This window comes from Callithrix jacchus, chromosome 11, assembly GCF_049354715.1.
Source record: "Callithrix jacchus isolate 240 chromosome 11, calJac240_pri, whole genome shotgun sequence".
Taxonomy (NCBI): domain Eukaryota; kingdom Metazoa; phylum Chordata; class Mammalia; order Primates; family Cebidae; genus Callithrix; species Callithrix jacchus.
Genome location: NC_133512.1, coordinates 108,016,931 through 108,036,578, shown reverse-complemented (window position 1 = coordinate 108,036,578; position 19,648 = coordinate 108,016,931). Strand labels below are relative to the sequence as shown.

At 40.4% G+C, this 19,648-nt stretch overlaps 1 protein-coding gene across 15 annotated transcripts in view; it reads left to right on the top strand.

The window, feature by feature from the left end:
- Window positions 1–19,648, top strand: part of UBN2 (ubinuclein 2) — a 104,447-nt gene that overhangs the window by 51,357 nt on the left and 33,442 nt on the right. For 9 of the 15 annotated variants that reach the window (XM_078343643.1, XM_035254615.3, XM_035254614.3 and 6 more), the window contains 5 exons: window positions 1,855–1,897; window positions 4,542–4,592; window positions 5,879–7,432; window positions 16,022–16,253; window positions 16,674–16,763. In XM_078343643.1, the coding sequence (XP_078199769.1) occupies window positions 1,855–1,897; window positions 4,542–4,592; window positions 5,879–7,432; window positions 16,022–16,253; window positions 16,674–16,763 (1,970 nt within the window). Of the gene's footprint in view, window positions 1–1,854; window positions 1,898–4,541; window positions 4,593–5,878; window positions 7,433–8,814; window positions 8,913–16,021; window positions 16,254–16,673; window positions 16,764–19,648 lie in introns of all 15 variants that reach the window. The other 6 variants (XM_078343642.1, XM_078343641.1, XM_035254608.3 and 3 more) reach the window with 4 other exon arrangements.

Here is a 19,648-nt window from a genome sequence, read left to right as displayed (position 1 = left end):
GTGGTATGATCTCAGCTCACTGTAACCTCTATCTCCCAGGTTCAAGCACTTCTCCTCCTCAGCCTCCCACGTAGCTGGGATCACAGGCATGCGCCACCACACCTGGCTAATTTTAGTATTTCTAGTAGAGACAGGGTTTGACCACATTGGCCGGGCTGGTCTCAAATTTCTGGCCTCAAGTGATCTGCCTGTCTTGGCCCAAAGTGCTAGGGTTACAGGTGTGAACCACTGTGCCCGGCCTCCTTCTCCCTTTTTTTTTTTTTTTTGAGACGGAGTTTCGCTCTTGTTACCCAGGCTGGAGTGCAATGGCGCGACCTGGCTCACTGCAACCTCCGCCTCCTGGGTTCAGGCAATTCTCCTGCCTCAGCCTCCCGAGTAGATGGGACTACAGGTGTGCGCCACCATGCCTACCTAATTTTTTGTATTTTTAGTAGAGACGGGGTTTCACCATGTTGACCAGGATGGTCTCGATCTTTTGACCTCGTGATCCACCCCGCCTTGGCCTCCCAAAGTGCTGGGATTACAGGCTTGAGTCACCGCACCCGGCCTTTTTTTTTTTTAAGACAGGGTTTCACTGTGTTGCCCAGGCTGGTCTTGAACTCCTGAGCTCAGGCAGTCCGCCCACCTTGGCCTCCCAAAGTGCTCGGATTCCAGGTGCTCCCAGCCCTTCTCCTTTTTTAGAATAGCTTCATTATTATTGTTAACTTTGTGTTTTGTTTTGTACCAGAAAGTAGGAATCTGTGGGATAAGTGGGTCTAGAGGTTCTTTCCCTAAATGGCCGTCATCAAAAAAACTTAGAAAATTATTGTTGCCTAAATGAAGTTGTGAAGTGACAGTTTTCATCAGGATTCTTGTTAATCTAATTGATGACACTTTAGGCAAGTGAAGTAGATAAGCTGAAGTATTTTAGCTTGTCAACACATTAATTATTCAACAAACTTTTGGATACGTTGACTTACCTTGGAAATCGTTAGTTTTTTTTAATCTTTGAACTTTTCCGTTTTTTGTTTGTTTTGTTTTTCGAGATGGAGTTTCACTCTTGTCACCCAGGCTGGAGTGCAATGGCGCGACCTGGCTCACTGCAACCTCCGCCTCCTGGGTTCAGGCAATTCTCCTGCCTCAGCCTCCCGAGTAGCTGGGACTACAGGCATGCGCCACCATGCCCAGCTAATTTTTGTATTTTCAGTAGAGACAGGGTTTCACCTTGTTGACCAGGATGGTCTCGATCTCTTGACCTTGTGATCTACCCGCTACTTTGGCCTCCCAAAGTGCTGGGATTATAGGTGTGAGCCACCACGCCCGGCAGTCTTCAAACTTTTTCATAGTTTACCAAAAGTTTCAAAGTAATTTTTCTTTCCCTTTTTTCTCCCTATCATTTTGACTTTTTTTTTAAATTTTTACATTACAAAATAATTTCTTTAAAAACTGAGGGATTTTTTTGTTTTGATTAAGTTAAATTGCATTCACACCTTCTTGGCATGGTTTAATTGAGCTTGAAGTTCCTTAACAGATAATTGTAAATTCTTACCAGTTTTTTGAGTAAGTCTGTTTAGGCAGCTTTGTTAGGTTTTTGGGTTATTTTATAGTTTATGTATTTACATTTAATTTTATCAACATTTCATATTTTACCAGTTGTTTGACCTTTCTTTGAATTAATGTGAATTGAGGAAAGTGTTGCTATATACTTATTATAAACTGAGCATTTAAATACACTTCCTTCAGAGAGCTTTCCAAATAGCAGAAGAAATTATTTACCACATAATTACATAATTACAAAGTTATATGTTATAACTTTCTGATGAGCAATATGTAATATTGCTACTGAAATCGCCTTTTTAAATCTGTTTATCCTAGGGCAAAGAAAAAGGTGATTCCTGCACCTAAACCCAAAGTAAAGGTAAGTCTTGAAACAAAATCTTTAATTAGTTATAATTGGTGAATGTTGAAATACATTCCTAAGATGAAAAGGAAATACGGTATTTAGCAAAGGTCAGTAGGCACTATAAGATAGGTGTTTTCAACTTCCTGATACTCTTAGAACTTCTGTATTTGGGACAATAGATTTCAATGTAACAGTGGGAAATGTGCATACACTGACTGTAAAGCTTAACTTTATTAATACTTGGAAATGCTAGGTAAAATATAACAAATATTCTTTCATAGCATAGCTGAGATTGAAAATATGTAAGAAAAATTCCTAAGACCAAAAACAGAAGGAGCTGACAGTGTTAATCCATTGTCATTGCCCTTGGAGGCATTTGACACTTTGTGTCCATCACTTGATGGTTTCTTTTTACATTTCTTCTCAGAGCATAGCAGTTAGAGTTTCCTTGGGCTTGTACAGGTTGAAAATTGGGATGAAACCTGCATAAAGCTGGACCTTCAAACAATAACGTCTTTCATAAAAGAAAGGACTAGAAAAAAATGCAGCCACCAGCAGAGACACTAAGAAAAGTGTCTGTCTTGGAATGTCTTTGCTAAAAAATTTCCTTGGCTTAGGAGTTTAATTTACACTCTCTGTACAATCTGAGAAAACCCCAAGCTAAAAAAAAAAGTAGCTTAGTTATTACATTAGTAGTAACCCAGGACTACTAGCAAAAAAATAAATAAATAAAAATCAAATTCTCCCTGGTATAACATGCCCTCTTCGGAGGCCTCAAAGGCCTTCCTCCTATAAACCACATCAGACCTGAGCTTACAATCTGAAATACAGAATACATGAAAGAATAAGTTACTATGAGTGAGAATCAGGAGGAACAGTAAAAACCTTAAGGAACAGTCCTAAGATGGACAAGTAGTACATTTATGGAGTTCCATACTTAAAATAATTTTGCTTAATTTTTTTTTAATATTTAGAGAAATAGCAAAGAATAAAAAATATCCTATGAAAACAGACAAAGTAGATTTGAAAGAGAATCAAAGTATAATCTCTGGAAGTAAAAACTATAATCATTTGAAATTAAAATTTTAATGAAAGCTCATCCCCCTCTGGTTTTTACACTTCGCTCTGTAGCCCTTGTCTCCTTGGTTTTTTCTTGTTGTTTTTAATAGATGAGTTTCTTTACTTGTAAGATTGTGGCCAGATCTCAATATTCATTATTCTTTGGCCTTCCTGCCTTTTTGGTGTTACAGCCTCTTAAAATGCAGGGTAAATAGTCCTCTTTTTCTTTATCGTTTTTTTTTTTTTTTTTTTTAAAGATGAAGTCTCACTCTGTCACCCAGGCTGGAGTGCAGTGGCGCGATCTCGGCTCACTGCAACCTCCACCTCCCGGGTTCAAGCAATTCTCCTGCCTCAGCCTCCTGAGTAACTGGGATTATAAGGGCGCGCCACTACCCCCAGCTAATTTTTGTATTTTTAGTAGAGACGGGGTTTCACCATGTTGGTCAAGCTGTTCTGAAACTGCTGACCTCATGATCCGCCGGCCTCAGCCTCCCAAAGTGCTGGGGTTACAGGTGTGAGCCACCGTGCCTGGCCAGTAATTCTCTTTTTCTTAATAACCTGCTTTGTCTTCTGATCCAAATAATACCGAGCCAATCTTTCATTAAGTCCATTGAGTTTAGACTTTGACACTTTATTTGTATATTAGAATACTAAAGTCTTCATACCCTCCATAAAGGATTGGTTACATTTTGATACATCTGTTTAAACATATGATTGATACAATAATTGGATAGGAAATTTTAAATGTATGATTGATACAATAATTGGATAGGAAATTTATACATTCTAATACTGGATGCCTTAGGATATGGGTGAGTCATCAGGTTGTTTCCTTCTTTGTGATTAAATTACTTTCTCCTTTTCCCAAAATGGAAAAGCTATGTTGTTGATGTGGTTTTTTGCTACTGTAACTCCCCATACTGTTTCTAGTTATAAAGGTAAGATAAGGAAATGCCTGCAATAGAAAATGCAAATAACACAGAAAAGTAAGGAGAAAAGTAAAAATATCTATAAATTTCTCCTCAGTCAGAGAATAAAAGCTCTTAGCTTTCTAGGGCACATTTTCCTTTCCTTCTTTTGGAACTCTGTTCCTCCCTCCCTCCCTTCCATTCATCCATCTATCCAATCAGCTATCCATTTATTTAGTCTTTTTATATAAATGGGATAACCTGCTTTTTTGACTAAGTTATGTATCCTGGATAATTTTCTCTGCTAGTATAAATCTACATAGTATTCTATTACAGTGGGTTTGATATTTTTATAAATAAAAATTAATAATCAAAAAGTTATTTTTAAACAGCACTTTTATACTATTAATTCTTGCAACATTTGGATACATTTCTCACCCTTTATTTTGTACTTTTTATAATAATGGCGTTTTCACTAATCACGTAAGTGGATGGCATATCAAAACAGACATGTCTCGTCTACATTAACCATTCTTCTTAGCAGACATTTGTGACCTTAATGCAGTTACACTTGTACTTCCAATAGGCAATGAGGTTTTTAATCAGGGGTTTTAGAATAAAAGCTTAGAAAAAGTACTAAGGAAGTTAGGGTATAACGGTATTCTTAACAGCTTGCTTATGTAATACCTTAGGAGGTGATGGTAAAGACCCTTCCTCTCCATTCTTTCCCCACTATGCTTAAGGTAAGTGCTATGGTTGTATAAATCAGTATGTAACATAACACTCTAGGTTTGTTTAAGAAACTAATTGAAGAGACTTGATATGACTTTTATGTCATACATTTTTGCTTCTCAATCTTAAAAATAAAATGAGTCAAACACTTTATATTTCTCTTTAAAAATAAATAGTTGTGGCCAGGTGCAGTGGCTCATGCCTGTAATCCCAGCACTTTGGGAGGCCAAAGTGGGCGGATCACCTGAGGTTGGGAATTCGAGACCAACCTGACTAACACGGAGAAAACCCATCTCCACTAAAAAAATATATATACAAAATTAACCAAGCATGATGGTGCTTGCCTGTAATCCTGGCTACTCGGGAGGTTGAAGCAGGAGAATTGCTTGAACCTGGGAAGTGGAGGTTGCAGTCAGCTGAGATGGAGCCATTGTACTCCAACCTTGGCAGTAAGAGCAAAACTCTGTCTCAAAAAATAACTAAATAAATAGGAATAAATAAATACTTGCTTTTTAATTATTTTGCTCTTTGAATATTATAAACTGTTCTCTAATTCTTTTTCTTAAATATTAAAGAAGGTTGATTCTTTTTTTGACTCTAACAACTCTGAGGTATTCAGAGTTCTAATTCTTAATTACCCTTGTTTTCTTAGCATAGGGCCCTGTTCACAGCAGATACTTAGTGAATGTATATTGAATAAATGAGAAATGAATAATTTATAAATAAGTTACAGATACACAATAATAAATAGAAAGCATAATTTATATATGCTCGGATTGAGTCATCTGCCACTTTGACGTACCAGTTTTCCTATGTACTGGCTGTAGGGTAGGGAAAACAAAGAGGCAGAAATGCATGGAAGCAGAAAGTGAAGGTCAGCCTCATGGCAAACCATCCAGACTAGAAGGGGAGTATCTTAATATAAAGGCAGAATTTCTCCTGAGTGCAGGGGAATAAAAAGCATAATCTGAACAAATGGATTTGGAGCAGGATTTGAAGATCTGATGCCGGTGAGGGAGGCTCATCAGTAATGTAACTAGTATATGAATGTTCCTTCCACTTGGTGTTAAGCTTACTAAGGTATGACAGCTATGTGTAATATATCAGATACTTTGTCTTGTGAGGACAGCTCAGTCAGGAACTCTGTCATCTCAAAAATTATTTTTGTTTGATAGTCTCTAAAGATTTTCAGTAGAAAAACAATTTTGATTGTCATGCGAATCTTAGTTATTTAAAATGAACTTTGTAATTTTTTATTCACCATTTCTATTTTTTTCCATATGATGCTTCACATTAGGAGTGTAGTCCAAAAAAGGACCAGAAAACTCCTTCATCCCTTGTGGCTCCAGTTAGCGGTCCTCCAACGAGCACCAGCACAACTGCCGTTGCCGCAGCCAGCTCTAGCTCTGTATCAGCCCAAGAAACCATCTGCCTCGATGACTCACTAGATGAAGACCTTTCTTTCCCTTCACCTTCACTGGATCTTGTTTCTGAAGCTTTAGCGGTTATCAACAATGGAAACAAGGGCCCTCCGGTTGGCTCAAGGATAAGCATGCCAACCACAAAGCCTCGTCCAGGACTGAGAGAAGAAAAGTTAGCAAGTATCATGAGTAAGCTGCCACTGGCTACCCCGAAAAAACTAGATTCTACTCAGACTACACATTCTTCAAGTCTTATTGCTGGTCACACGGGGCCAGTACCAAAGAAACCCCAGGATTTAGCTCATACCGGCATCTCTTCAGGCCTTATTGCTGGTTCTTCCATTCAGAACCCTAAAGTTTCTTTAGAACCTCTGCCAGCCAGGCTACTTCAGCAAGGACTTCAAAGGTCAAGCCAGATTCACACTTCCTCCTCTTCACAGACTCACGTCTCCTCTTCCTCCCAAGCCCAAATTGCTGCCTCTTCTCATGCTCTGGGAACATCTGAGGCCCAAGATGCTTCTTCGTTAACACAAGTAACAAAGGTGCACCAGCATTCAGCTGTCCAGCAGAACTATGTGTCTCCATTACAGGCCACCATCAGTAAATCCCAGGCCAACCCCGTGGTGAAATTAAGTAATAATCCCCAACTCTCCTGTTCCTCCTCGCTTATTAAGACTTCAGATAAGCCACTTATGTACCGCCTTCCCTTATCTACCCCCTCACCTGGAAATGGTTCTCAAGGGTCCCACCCCCTGGTTTCTAGGACAGTACCTAGCACCACTACCTCCAGTAACTATTTAGCCAAGGCTATGGTATCACAAATCTCCACGCAGGGTTTCAAATCTCCGTTCTCAATGGCTGCCTCCCCCAAACTTGCAGCATCTCCCAAGCCTGCCACATCTCCTAAACCCCTGCCCTCACCTAAGCCTTCTGCCTCACCCAAGCCCTCTCTGTCAGCTAAGCCTTCAGTATCAACTAAACTTATTTCTAAATCCAACCCAGCTCCCAAGCCTACTGTATCCTCTAGTAGTACAAGTCCAAATGCACTAGTAGCCCAGAGTAGCCACTCCAGCACCAACAACCCAGTCCATAAACAGCCCAGTGGAATGAATATCAGCAGACAGTCTCCCACCTTGAATTTATTGCCCTCTAACCGCACTTCAGGCCTTCCATCTACAAAAAATCTTCAGGCCCCCTCAAAGCTAACAAACTCATCATCCACTGGAACTGTTGGGAAGAATAGCTTGAGTGGAATTGCAATGAATGTACCTGCCAGCAGAGGTAGTAGCAACCTTAACTCAAGCGGAGCTAATAGGACTAGTCTATCTGGGGGAACAGGAAGTGGAACACAGGGTGCTACCAAACCATTGTCTACTCCACATAGACCATCTACTGCCTCAGGGTCTTCAGTGGTAACAGCCAGTGTGCAGGTATGTATCTTCTGTGCATTCATGTGATAAACAGATTGTTTAGTGTAATCTTTCTTGTGGGTAACTTTAATAAGCTTTTTATAATATGTGGATTGTTCTCAATAGGCTTATTATAGCCTATGGCCATGGGATATTCCTGATGCTGACATCACAGTGACAGGCACGCTTGTAGATGAGGTGTTTGTTGGGATATGGGTATTTTTTAAAAACAAAACAAAGGTGCACCAGCATTCAGCTGTCTGACAGTATGATGTGTCTTTGTTACAAGCAACCATCACTAAACCAACTTTAAAATTATTTGGAAAAGCACAACTAAAAGGCATATTTCAACGTTTCTCTCTTATCAAAGTCCAGAACGAAGTAGTAACTTAGGCATTTAACAAACATTCACTTAGCTCTTCTCTTCCCTTTTTTCTCCTGCCAACTTTATTATTTTTTAATAAAATTTATACATTCATGTTATTTTTTAATCATCTCAATTTTTATTTTGCATTAATTATGTAGTTATATATAACTTTCTATGTAAAATTAGTGTCAGTAGTCCTTTTATACCACAATTTTCCCATCTATGAATTTTTAGTTTAAACTTAACTCTTAATTAGCTGAGTGCTTCACTCAAGCAACCTTTTCAAGAAGGGTAGCCAGGCATGGTGGCTCATGCCTGTAATCCCATCACTTTGGGAGGCCAAGGTGGGAGGATCACTTGAGGTCAGGAGTTCAAGACCAGCCTGGCCAGCATGGCAAAACCCCAACTCTACTAAATGTACAAAGAAATTAAACCGGGCATGGTAGCATATGCCTGTAGTCCCAGCTACTCGGGATGCTGAGGCAGGAGAATCGCTTAAACTGGGGAGGTGGAGGTTGTGGTGAGCTGCACTCCAGCCTGGGTAACAGAGCAAAACTCCATTTCAAAAAAAAAGGAGGGGTAGGTAGTGTGAATGCTATTTTACCTTAGCGTATGCACACATGATAATTTCTTTCTGTGCTGTCAGACTTGGGTAGGCATAGCCACCTCAGGACACTAACTGTTCCACTCCAAATTTTGTAAATACTGCTCTACTTAGTATTTAGGATTATGGAGAAGTCTGAGGCCATTTGGATTTTTTTGTTTCCTTATCATTAATGTTTTTTCTCTGCCTAGTTTTTGTTAATTGTATACCTAGAACATAGTAGTAGCTCCCATCTCAGACCTCCGTATTTATTTTAGATCAAGAATGTTTTATTATGTGTCTGATTACTGTTTCTGATCCATTTATTGTAAGATTTTGAGAACTCTTTATCATTATTTTACTTTTATTATACATTATTATTTATTTTATTTTATTTTATTATATTATACATTTTTTTTCCCCCCTGAGACAGAGTCTTGCTTTTTCGTCCAGGCTGGAGTGCGGTGGCACAATCTTGGCTCACTGAAACCTCCACCTCTTGGGTTCAAGAGATTCTCCTGCCTCAGCCTCCCAAGTAACTGGGATTACAGGTGCCTGCCATCACTCCTGGCTAATTTTTGTATATTTATTTATTTATTTATTTATTATTTTGATAGAGTCTCCTCTGTCACCCAGACTGGAGTGCAATGCCATGATCTCAGCTGACTGCAACCTCCACCTCCCGGGTTCAAGCAATTCTCCTGCCTCAGCCTCCCAAGTAGCTGGTATTACAGGTGCATGGCATCAGGCCTGGCTAATTTTTATATTTTTCATAGAGAGAGTGTTTTGCCTTGTTGGCCAGGCCAGTCTTGAACGCCTGACTTCAGGTGATCTGCCTGCCTCAGCCTCCCAAAGTGCAGGGATTACAGGGTTGAGCCACTGCTCCTGACCTAATTTTTAAATTTTTATGTAGTGATGGGGTTTCACCATGTTGACTGGGCTGGTTTCAAACTCCTGACCTGAAGTGATCTGCCTGCCTCGGCCTTCCAAAGTGCTGGGATCATAGCTGTGAGCCACCGCACCCGGCCCGTATTTCATCTGTCTTCCATGACATCTTCTGTTATTGTTTTCATCTCTCTCCCACTTCTTTGTATTCTGACACTCTCAGATTTGTCCTTTATGTTAATGACTTACTTTAACATTTTTCCCCTAAAAGTAATATATGCTCACTGAAGGCAACTTTAGAAAAAAGAAAATAAAAATCACCTATTATCCCAACACTGTTTATGCTTTGTAGGTACTTTTTAAGACTTTTTTTAACAAACGTGTTTTATATAATACTTCGTTTTATAACCGGCAAAAAAAAAAAAAATACCATTTTATGATATACATGTTCTTAGATGCTTAAATATTATTTGAAAACATAACTTTTATTGATTTATAGAATTGTGTTGTCTAAGGAAGTGCTCTTTTTACTGCCTCCTGTTTATGTGGAACAGGTACATCTAATGAGAAGATTTTCCCCTTGCTATACGTCAGGATTTCTTGTTGTTCAATACAGTCTAAAGGTTGAATATACATTGTATACTCAAATCGCCATTCTGCCGCTGATGTAGGCATAGGACTGACTTGATGCCAGAATTCTAGTGTAGAACAAATTCAGCTAACTGGTAATTCATTAATTGAAATCTAGGATTAACTGATGTTTTATGTATATAAATTTACTTTCATCAGAAATAAAATAACAAATTGATATTAGGGATTATATGTTAAAATGAGTATGAAGATGGGTTAAAAAGGCCTTCCCTTATTAAAATATATATATATGCAAAGTTGGAGTTAGTCTGCATTACTGTTTATATTATCTTTATTGAACAGGTTTCTTAAAATTTATCCTTAATTTGATCAAAGGAATAAGTGAAAAGATAGCATAAATGGTAGTTCCCTACCTAAATGGTTATCTCCTTCTCCTAGGGTTAACTATTTTTAACTCTCTCGGCATTTTCTTCTTTGTGTTTTTAAATAAGAATAATACATGGAAAACTCTTAATTTTACCAATTTTACTATAAAAATTTGGGGAGTTTTTTTGGGAATTAAAAATTCCCTTTTTATTTGCTTCACTTTCCTTTAAGATTAAATCTTTCTTCATTCTTTGTCATCTCTGTAATCTGTCGGTTCCGTTTTGTTCCCAAAGATCTGCCTGTATTTGATCATTTATCGCAAAAGAACCCATATACTGTCTAATGACTGACTGGTTTGTCAGCATGGAGGTTACTTGGCAAAATATGCTTTTCTGAAAACTACTCCTGGGTTTTCTTCCTCTCCCAAGTGGCTTTATGATTTGGAGACTGAAGTGTTCTTGCTTTCATATCTGATCCTTTTTTTTTTTTCTGTCTTACTGTTTTGACTGAAGAAAAGGTTATTAATTGAATAAGGTCATTTCTACCCTATGGCAAAACTAAGGTTCTTTTTGTTTTAACATACCATCTCAATGAAGTCTTACCAGCTATCTTGTGGCTTCTAGAACCTGTCTATATAGCTCTCCAACACTAAAAACAGATTTCCCATCTATGCCTGTAAAGCATTCACCTTCTGTCTGAAAGGCATCTGCGGGTGTCTATTCATTTGCAGAGTGAAAATGACAGGTCCTGTAACAAATGGCAGAAGTTAAGCTCCTTCTGTGTTCATATTGTTAGCTCTGCTTGCTTTCTACTTAAGAACTTTCTACACAGGGGTTTCCTCCTCTTTCTTATCCTTCAACTTACTGATTGTCTGTAAATCCTGTCTTTGCCACTTTATAATTCCAAACATCATTAATTCGTTAAGCAAATGTTTATTGAGTGTTTACTATGTGCCAGGCACTCTTCTAGGTGCTGGAAATAGGGGGGAACAGCATACTCAACATCTCTGTTCTAGGTAGGAAGACGTGGAAAAACACAAGTTTTTTAAAAATGGTAAATATGATGAAAAACATTGTAGGATAATATGATAAAGAGTGATTGCTGCTAGCATAGGTAAAGAAGTTGAAGGAGGAGGTAACATTTGATCGAGAATTGAATGAGCAGAAGCCAACCATGTGGAGAAAAGAAGGAAAAATAGTTCAGGCCAGAGGAAACAGTTGTATGAAGACACTGAGATGGAATAGAGCCTGAAGCAAAGGCCTGATGGCTGGATCCTGGGGGGAGAGTGGTAGGTAATGAGATGAGAGGCCAGAACCATGTCATGGAGGATCTTGTGGGCCACAATGAAGAGGTTGGATTTTTTTCTCTGTGCAGTGGGAAGCTACTGGGGGTTCTTAAACAGGGGATTGGTATGGTCTGATTTGCATTTCAAAAGGTTACTTTGGGAATTATGGGGAATGGGGAACCAGTGTACTCACCGAAGTAGAGCATGTGGTTTAAAAAAAAGTAATCCCCACTACGGGAAGAGCAAGGTTTCCCTTCAGTGTTTTTCCCTGGGAATAAAATGTAGAAGTCATGGAAAGTACTTTTGATTACAGGGCATAATCCTGAACTATTTACGTGTTTCATGCTAATTTCTTGTGCATGCTTCCGGATGATACCAGTGTTGGAATACCCTGCTGCTGAATGGTCTCCATCTTTTAGGATAGAGAGATTTACAAATACTTATGTCACATTTAGATTCTGATGCTTCTATTTAGATTTATAAACAAATTAAAGTAGATATAGAAGTTACTTGAAAGTGTAAAATGTTAGACAGTTATGGTGTAGTATCACTTTTTTATTGCTGTACTAGAGTTATTTAATTTTGGAAATTGCCCTAATTTGCATTTTGCAATTTTTTTTTTTTTTTTTTTTTTTTTTTTTTGAGACAATGTCTCTCGCTCTGTTGCCCAGGCTGGAGTACAGTGGCACAATCTTGGCTCACTGCAACCACCTCCTCCACAGTTCAAGCTGGTCTCCTGCCTCAGCCTCTGGAGTACCTAGGATTATAAGCGAGTGTCACTATGCCCAACTAATTTTTGTATTTTTAGTAGAGACGGTGTTTCACCATGTTGGCCAGACTGGTCTTGAACTCCTGGCCTCGGGTGATCCCCTGCCTTGGCCACCCAAGGGACTGGGATTACAGGAGTGAGCCATGGTGCATGACCCTCATTTTGTATCTATTTTAATGCTTCAGTTACAATCTAAAAGCTTTAAAAGATTCCCCTTATAGGCCGGGCATGGTGAATCATGAGTTCAAGAAATCAAGACCATCCTGGCCAACATGATGAAACCCTGTCTCTGCTAAAAGTAAAAAAAAATTAGGCCAGGTGCGGTGGCTCACACCTATAATCCCAGCACTTTGGGAGTCTGAGGTGGGTGGATCACGAGGTCAAGAGATCGAGACCATCCTGGTCAACAAGGTGAAACCCCGTCCCTACTAAAAATACAAAAATTAGCTGGGCATGGTGGTGCACACCTGTAGTCCCAGCTACTCAGGAGGCTGAGGCAGGAGAATTGCTTGAACCCAGAAGGCGGAGGTTGCAGTGAGCCAAGATCGTGCCATTGCACTCCAGTCTGGGTAACAACAGTGAAACTCCGTCTCAAAAAAAAAAAAAAAAAAAAAATTGGCTGGGCGTGTTGGCGGGTGCCTGTAATCCCAGCACTTGGGAGGCTGAGGTGGGAGAATCACTTGAACTCAGGAGGCGGAGGTTACAATGAGCTGAGATAACGCCACTGCACTCCAGCCTGGGCGACAATAAGACTCCATCTCTAAATAAATAAATAAATAAAATAAAAGATTCCCCTTATTAACAGTATTTAAGGTTCCTCACTAGGGAACTTCAGTGGGGCACACAGCCTTGGACATTCTTTATCATCCCAAGATTGCATTAGAATTATGATTAAAAGAAGAAGCAACGCTGGTTAATTTTTTTTTTTTTCTGAGATAGTCTTGCTCTGTCGCCCAGGCTGTAGTGCAGTGGTGCGATCTCAGCTCACTGCCACCTCTGCCTTCCAGGTTCACGCTGGAAGGATTTTTCTGCCGCAGTCTCCTGAGTAGCTGGGATTGCAGAGACTTGCCACCATACCTGGCTAATTTTTGTATTTTTGTATTAATTATTGTAATTTTTTTTTTTTTTTTTTTGAGACGGAATTTCGCTCTGGTTACCCAGGCTAGAGTGCAATGGCGCAATCTCGGCTCACTGCAACCTCCGCCTCCTGGGTTCAGGCAATTCTCCTGCCTCAGCCTCCTGAGTAGCTGGGATTACAGGCACGCGCCACCGTGCCCAGCTAATTTTTTGTATTTTTAGTAGAGATGGGGTTAATAGAGACTACCATGTTGGGCAAGCTGGTCTTGAACTCCTGACCTTATGATCCACCCACCTCAGCCTCCTAAAGTACTGGGATTGCAGGCATGAGTCACTGCACCCAGCCAACACTGGGTAATTTTTAAGTTGATCCTTTCTGTCCTAGTTGCTTTAAGATATTATTTCTAACTTGGTAATTTTCCTAAATGCACCACTTTGTATATCGTGGTTGGCACAGTATGGGAAAGACTGGCAAATAAGAAAAACCGTCACGTTCAAACATGGAGTGGTGAAGAGTTCTGCTTAAGTGTAAGAGGAAATTTTGGTAAAATGAATGGGTTTGTTAGCTATGATGTCATCATTTTATGATGCCTAAAAACTAAGGTTTTAAGCCTAAGTGACTGGAAATAATGGAATTCCTTGATGATGGCAGTTGGCAGAAGATGGGGGAACTGATTGGAGAAGATGATTTCAGTTTTGGATATGTCAAGTTGGTGCTAGATATTCAAGTGGAATTATTCACTTAACTCTCAGATATACAGGATGGAAATTGAGATAAGAGGCCAGAACTAGGGATATAAATTTCAGTGGTAACAAAGGAGATAAGGGGAAGGGAGGCAGTTAAAGAACCAGAATAGAAGGCTGCTTGAGGATATTCTTCATTTTTTGTTCAGCAGTGGTGTAGACTCTTAAGTGTGTAAATATATGTAATGTCATGTAGCATGTATGTATGGAACCATTGTCTGCATTTTTTTATACATTAACTTAAGAAATTGTAGCCGGGCGCGGTGGCTCACGCCTGTAATCCCAGTACTTTGGGAGGCTGAGGCGGGTGGATCACGAGGTCAAGGGATCGAGACCATCCTAGTCAACATGGTGAAACTTTGCTTCTTCTAAAAATACAAAAAATCAGCTGGGCATGGTGGCACGTGCCTGTAATCCCAGCTACTCAGGAGGCTGAGGCAGGAGAATTGCCTGAACCCAGGAGGCAGAGGTTGCGGGTGAGCCGAGATCGCGCCATTGCACTCCAGCCTGGGTAACAAGAGCGAACTTGGACTCAAAAAAAAAAAAAAAAAAAAAAAATGGTTATTCCACCAGAAGCAAAAGGACAAATTTTTTTTAAATAATCAGTCCTCCGTCTCAAAAAAAAATTGTTCAAAGAATTAAACTAGCTATAGGAATATATTTGCCAGGTCTTCTATCTCACGCTATAATTCTAGCACTTTGGGAGGCCAGGGCAGTGGGGAGATTGCTTGAGCCCAGGAGTTCGAGCCCAGCCTGGGCAACATGGTGAAACCCTGTCGCCCAGCCTGGGCAACATGGTGAAACCCTGTCTCTGCAGAAAATACAAAAAATGTCATTTGGGTATGGTGGCATGTGCCTGTAGTCTTAGCTACTCGGGAGGCTGAGGTGAGAGGATCTCTTGAGCCTCCAGGAGGTTGAGGCAGCAGTGAGCTGTGGTTGTACCACGGCACTCCAGCGTGGGTAACAGGAGACCCTGTCTCAAAAAAGGGAGGAAGTTGGGCAGGGGGAATATATTTAAGTAAGTTCCCTGTGAAAGCCCATCCATGTTAGTATATTTCTTACTTCTTTTATTTTTCTAAAGTCCTCCTTGTAGTCTAAATATATTAGCATATTTCTTATTTCAGTGTTTTTATTTGTAAACATGGCATCATAGCCCAGGTAGGGGAGTATGAAAACACTCTCCAGTTTATCTTTTACCTTAAGGAGTGTAATTTCAGAAAAGTAATAAGGCAAAACCAGCTTTCAAGAGTTAGAGACTAGAACTAAGGAAACTGAAGGCTCTCATTCTGACTGATAATAAAAGGAAGACAGATAGTTGCTAGGAGTTGGGGAAGAGCTAGAATAACAGTGTGGTTATAAAAAAATAATTTATCTGAGAAGGCAGAGGAAACATGGAAAAGGTACAGTACTAGATATTTGTACAAAAAAGTTCTACATGGTGGGAATTGTCGGTATAAGTCAGATGGTTAGCTTTGGAGAAGGGTAGGTGAGGCTTATGACCAGGAAGAACGCCTTGGCCTTGTCTCTCTAAACTGATGTGATGACAGCAAAGGATACCAAGTAGAGGGCCCTGAAAGCAGCAGTCTGGAGCAGCAGCTGCAGGAAAAATAAGGAGACAAATAGTAAAGTGGACATTTTCAGAGACCCAGCTGAAATTGCATAGAGTTACTTACTCATGGTTCAGGTCTTTGGACTAAGAGCAAAAGTGGAGAAGTGGGAGTCAAAGGTTAGGAATTAGTAGATTGAGAGAGTGCATGGGTGTTAATGTAAGTGCCAGTAAACTAGCAGTGTCTACGGAACCTACCGTGGTAATGAAGAACCTGTCTCACAAAATTTCTATTAGAGCAGATGTAAGGCACAGTCTTGCATCTGTGAGGATTTTATATAAAATCAATTTGGGTTACTCTATTTCATATGTATTTTGACCCCTGGTTTCTGCACAGTCCACAGCAGGAGCATCATTATTGGCTAATGCCTCACCTCTGACTCTCATGACATCACCTTTGTCTGTGTCAAATCAAAATGTGACTCCTTTTGGGATGCTGGGTGGCCTTGTTCCAGTGACCATGCCCTTCCAGTTTCCCTTGGAGATATTTGGCTTTGGAACGGACACAGCTGGAGTGACAACCACGTCGGGATCTACCTCAGCCGCTTTCCACCATAGCCTAACTCAGAGTAAGTGGGGCTCTTCTATTTAGTTGGCTGTCTAGTTTGATGAAACAGGAAACCTCACGAATTTATTCTAATTAAGAGTAGCCAGTTGGAGTTAATAAAGATTATGGGGTTTTTTTATTTTTAAGAAATGCACTTTATCTCTAAATAGTAAGTCAAATTATCAGACTCTGGGATTCTGTATACAGATTTTAAGCTGTCTGTACCACATTTCCATCTTAATGAAATTGTTAAGAGGAAGTCAAATGTGTTGGGTTATGAGCATACACATGCATTAAGTAAATTTTTAAAAACGTGCTGTAGTTTTAGAAGGCCTTTGAAGTCAGGTGCTGTTCCTGCAATACATAAATTAGTTTTAATTTTTGAACTAAAAGGGCTCCAGTCTGGGTTTAAAGATGACTGACAAGTCTGTTTTCCTCTCAGATTTACTAAAGGGTTTACAGCCAGGAGCTCAGCATGCAGCGACGCTTTCCCACTCACCTCTGCCTGCACACTTACAGCAAGCATTTCACGGTGAGACCACCACCTACTTCATCTCTTTCTTATTTGTATAGGCTTATAGATATGGATTATTCTTTTATTTTCTGAAAACAGTGTGAATGGAATGACCAAAGGTTAGAAAATGCAGAATGCTCTTCCCTATTCGCAACAAATTCCCTTTTTTTTTGAGATGGAATCTCACTCTGTCACCCAGGCTGGAGTGCAATTGCATGGTCTTGGCTCACTGCAACCTCTGCCTCCCAGGTTCAAGGGATTCTCCTGCTTCAACCTCTGGAGTAGCTAGGATTACAATAGGTGCCCTCCACCACGCCTGGCTAATTTTTGTATTTTTAGTAGGCAGGGTTTCACCATGTTGGCCAGGCGAAACTGGATTATAAAGTCTCAAACTCCTGATTTTATAATCCACCCACCTCCGCCTCCCAAATTGCTGGGGCTAAAGACGTAAGCCACCATACCCAGACACAAATTTCTGTTTAAGAGGAAGGAAATAGGTAAATGAGATCTTCTGTAACATAAAAAGAGCCTTTTTGAAGGTGTTTATTATGTGGAAATGATGACTAAGGAGAGGATCCATAAGATAGCTAACAAAAGTTACATACAGTAACGATAGTAGTTTACATGTATTGAAAGCTTACTAAATGCCACAGTCTTGCGACAGCTTACATGGATTTGATAACTTATTCCTTATAGCAAGTCCATGAATGATAGATGACAATTTCCATTTTACAGATCACGAAGCTGAATCGGAGAGCTAAGCAGCTTGCCCAAGATAATACACTAATAAATGTTTGATCTGAGATACTAGCCCAGGAAGTCTTAACTTCATGACCTGTATTCTTAGCCATTAAATGTCTTTGTCATTTTAGCGGTGATGAAATTAATATGATCCTGTTGGGCCCGGTGGCTCACTCCTGTAATCCCAGCACTTTGAGAGGCGAAGGAGGGCATGTCACCTGAGGTCGGGAGTTGGAGACCAGCCTGGTCAATATGGCGAAACCCCGTCTCTACTAAAAATGCAAAAATTAGCTGGGTGTCGTGACACACGCCTATAGTCCCAGCTACTCGGGAGGCTGAGGCAAGAGAATTGCTTGAACCCAGGAGGCAGAGGTTGCGGTGAGCTGAGATCATGCCACTACACTCCATCCAGCCTGGGCAATAGAGCAAGACTCTGTCTCAAAAAAGAAAAATTCCTTGGGGGAAATAGGGGAGCGACAGCAGGAGATGGGGAGTTGGGGAGAGAGAGCATGGGGAGAAATGCCAGATAAAAGTGAAGGGGAGGAAGGCAGCAAATCACACTGCCATGTGTGTACCTATGCAACAATCTTGCATGTTCTTCACATGTACCCAAAACCTAAAATGCAATTAAACCCCCCCCCCAAAGAAAGAAAAATTCCTATGATCCAAGCTGTATGCATTATGTCCTTGCAGGCAGCCATATTGCTCTGAAATCTGACATTAGTCAGTGGGTACTATGCATAACGCACTGGCCTCCAGCTTCTCGTTTTCCCCAGCAGTTGACCTCCACAGATGTTGGTATTATTCTGAAGCCAATTTTCAGGATCTTTTGAGCAGAAATAACTGTTCAGCTGGCCTCTTAACTTCGAAAGTTGACTAGGCCCTTTTTTTTTTTTTTTTTTTGGCCACTGCATTTAAAATTATCTTTGAGCCAGATGCAGTGGCTCACACCTGTAATCCCAACACTTTGGGAGGCCAAAGCGGCTGGATCATGAGGGCAGGATTTCGAGACCAACCTGGCCAACATGGTGAAACCCCGCCTCTACTAAAATACAAAAATTAGCCAGCCAAGGTTGTGCATGCTTATAATCCTAGCTACTCAAGAGGCTGAGGCTAAACCTGGAGGTGGAGGTTGCAGTGAGCTGAAATCGTGCCACTGCACTCCAGTGTGGGAGACAGAGCGAGACTCTGTCTCAGGAAAAAAAATAAACAATCTTTGAATCAGTTTACCATTGACCACAGTGCAGAGATGGGGACTGAGGAGCAATCTTGAGGCAACAGATTGCCATTAATCCTTCAAAAAAAATAAGTGGTGAGCTGTCCCAGTCTCACCCTCGAGAGTGAGCGTAAAATCATAGTTGTATAAAATGGGTAACAGATTCGTGGCACAAAGTCGGCAATCCCGATCTTCCTGAACTCTTTACTAGTTTCAGTATTTAAAGAGAATTGCCCTGTGACTAAAGCAGTTCCTCCCTGGGTGTAGACAACTGCTTAGTATAATGAATCCAGCTGAGAATATTGTACTCTTGGGTAGATTGGCATGAATGTAGCCACCTGCAATTAAACAAGCAGGATTCTCTTGGCTCCGAAAGACCCCCCCCAGTGTTCACTCTTACATGAACTATCTCATCATCTATGCAGCAGTGCTATTCAGGAGGGAGAAAGGAAATATGCCTGTTGGTATTTTTCTTTTCTTACTCCTGAACAGCAGGGAAATATGGTAGCTCATGCCTGTAATCCCAGCATTTTGGGAGGCCAAGGCATGTGGATGCCTGAGTCCAGGAGTTCAAGGCCACCCTGGTCAACATGGTAAAACACTGTCTCTACAAAAAATACAAAAAGATTTCTGGGCATGGTGACGTGCACCTGTAGTCCCAGCTACCCGGGAGGCTGAGGTGGGAGGATCACCTGCGTCTGGAGGGTTGAGGCTGCAGTGAGCTGTGATTGCACCACTGCACTCCAGCCTGAGTGACAAAGTGAGAATCTGTCTCAAAAAAAATGTTTAAAAATTTTTTCTGTAAGAAATACTTTAAAGTATGAGTCACTGAACTTGAGGATCAGACTTGAATTTTTGAATTCCAGAACTGCCAGTTTAAGTAGGCTTAACTTGTTTGACCATCACTTTCTCTTGTAAAATGTGGACAACAAATGTTTTTATTGAA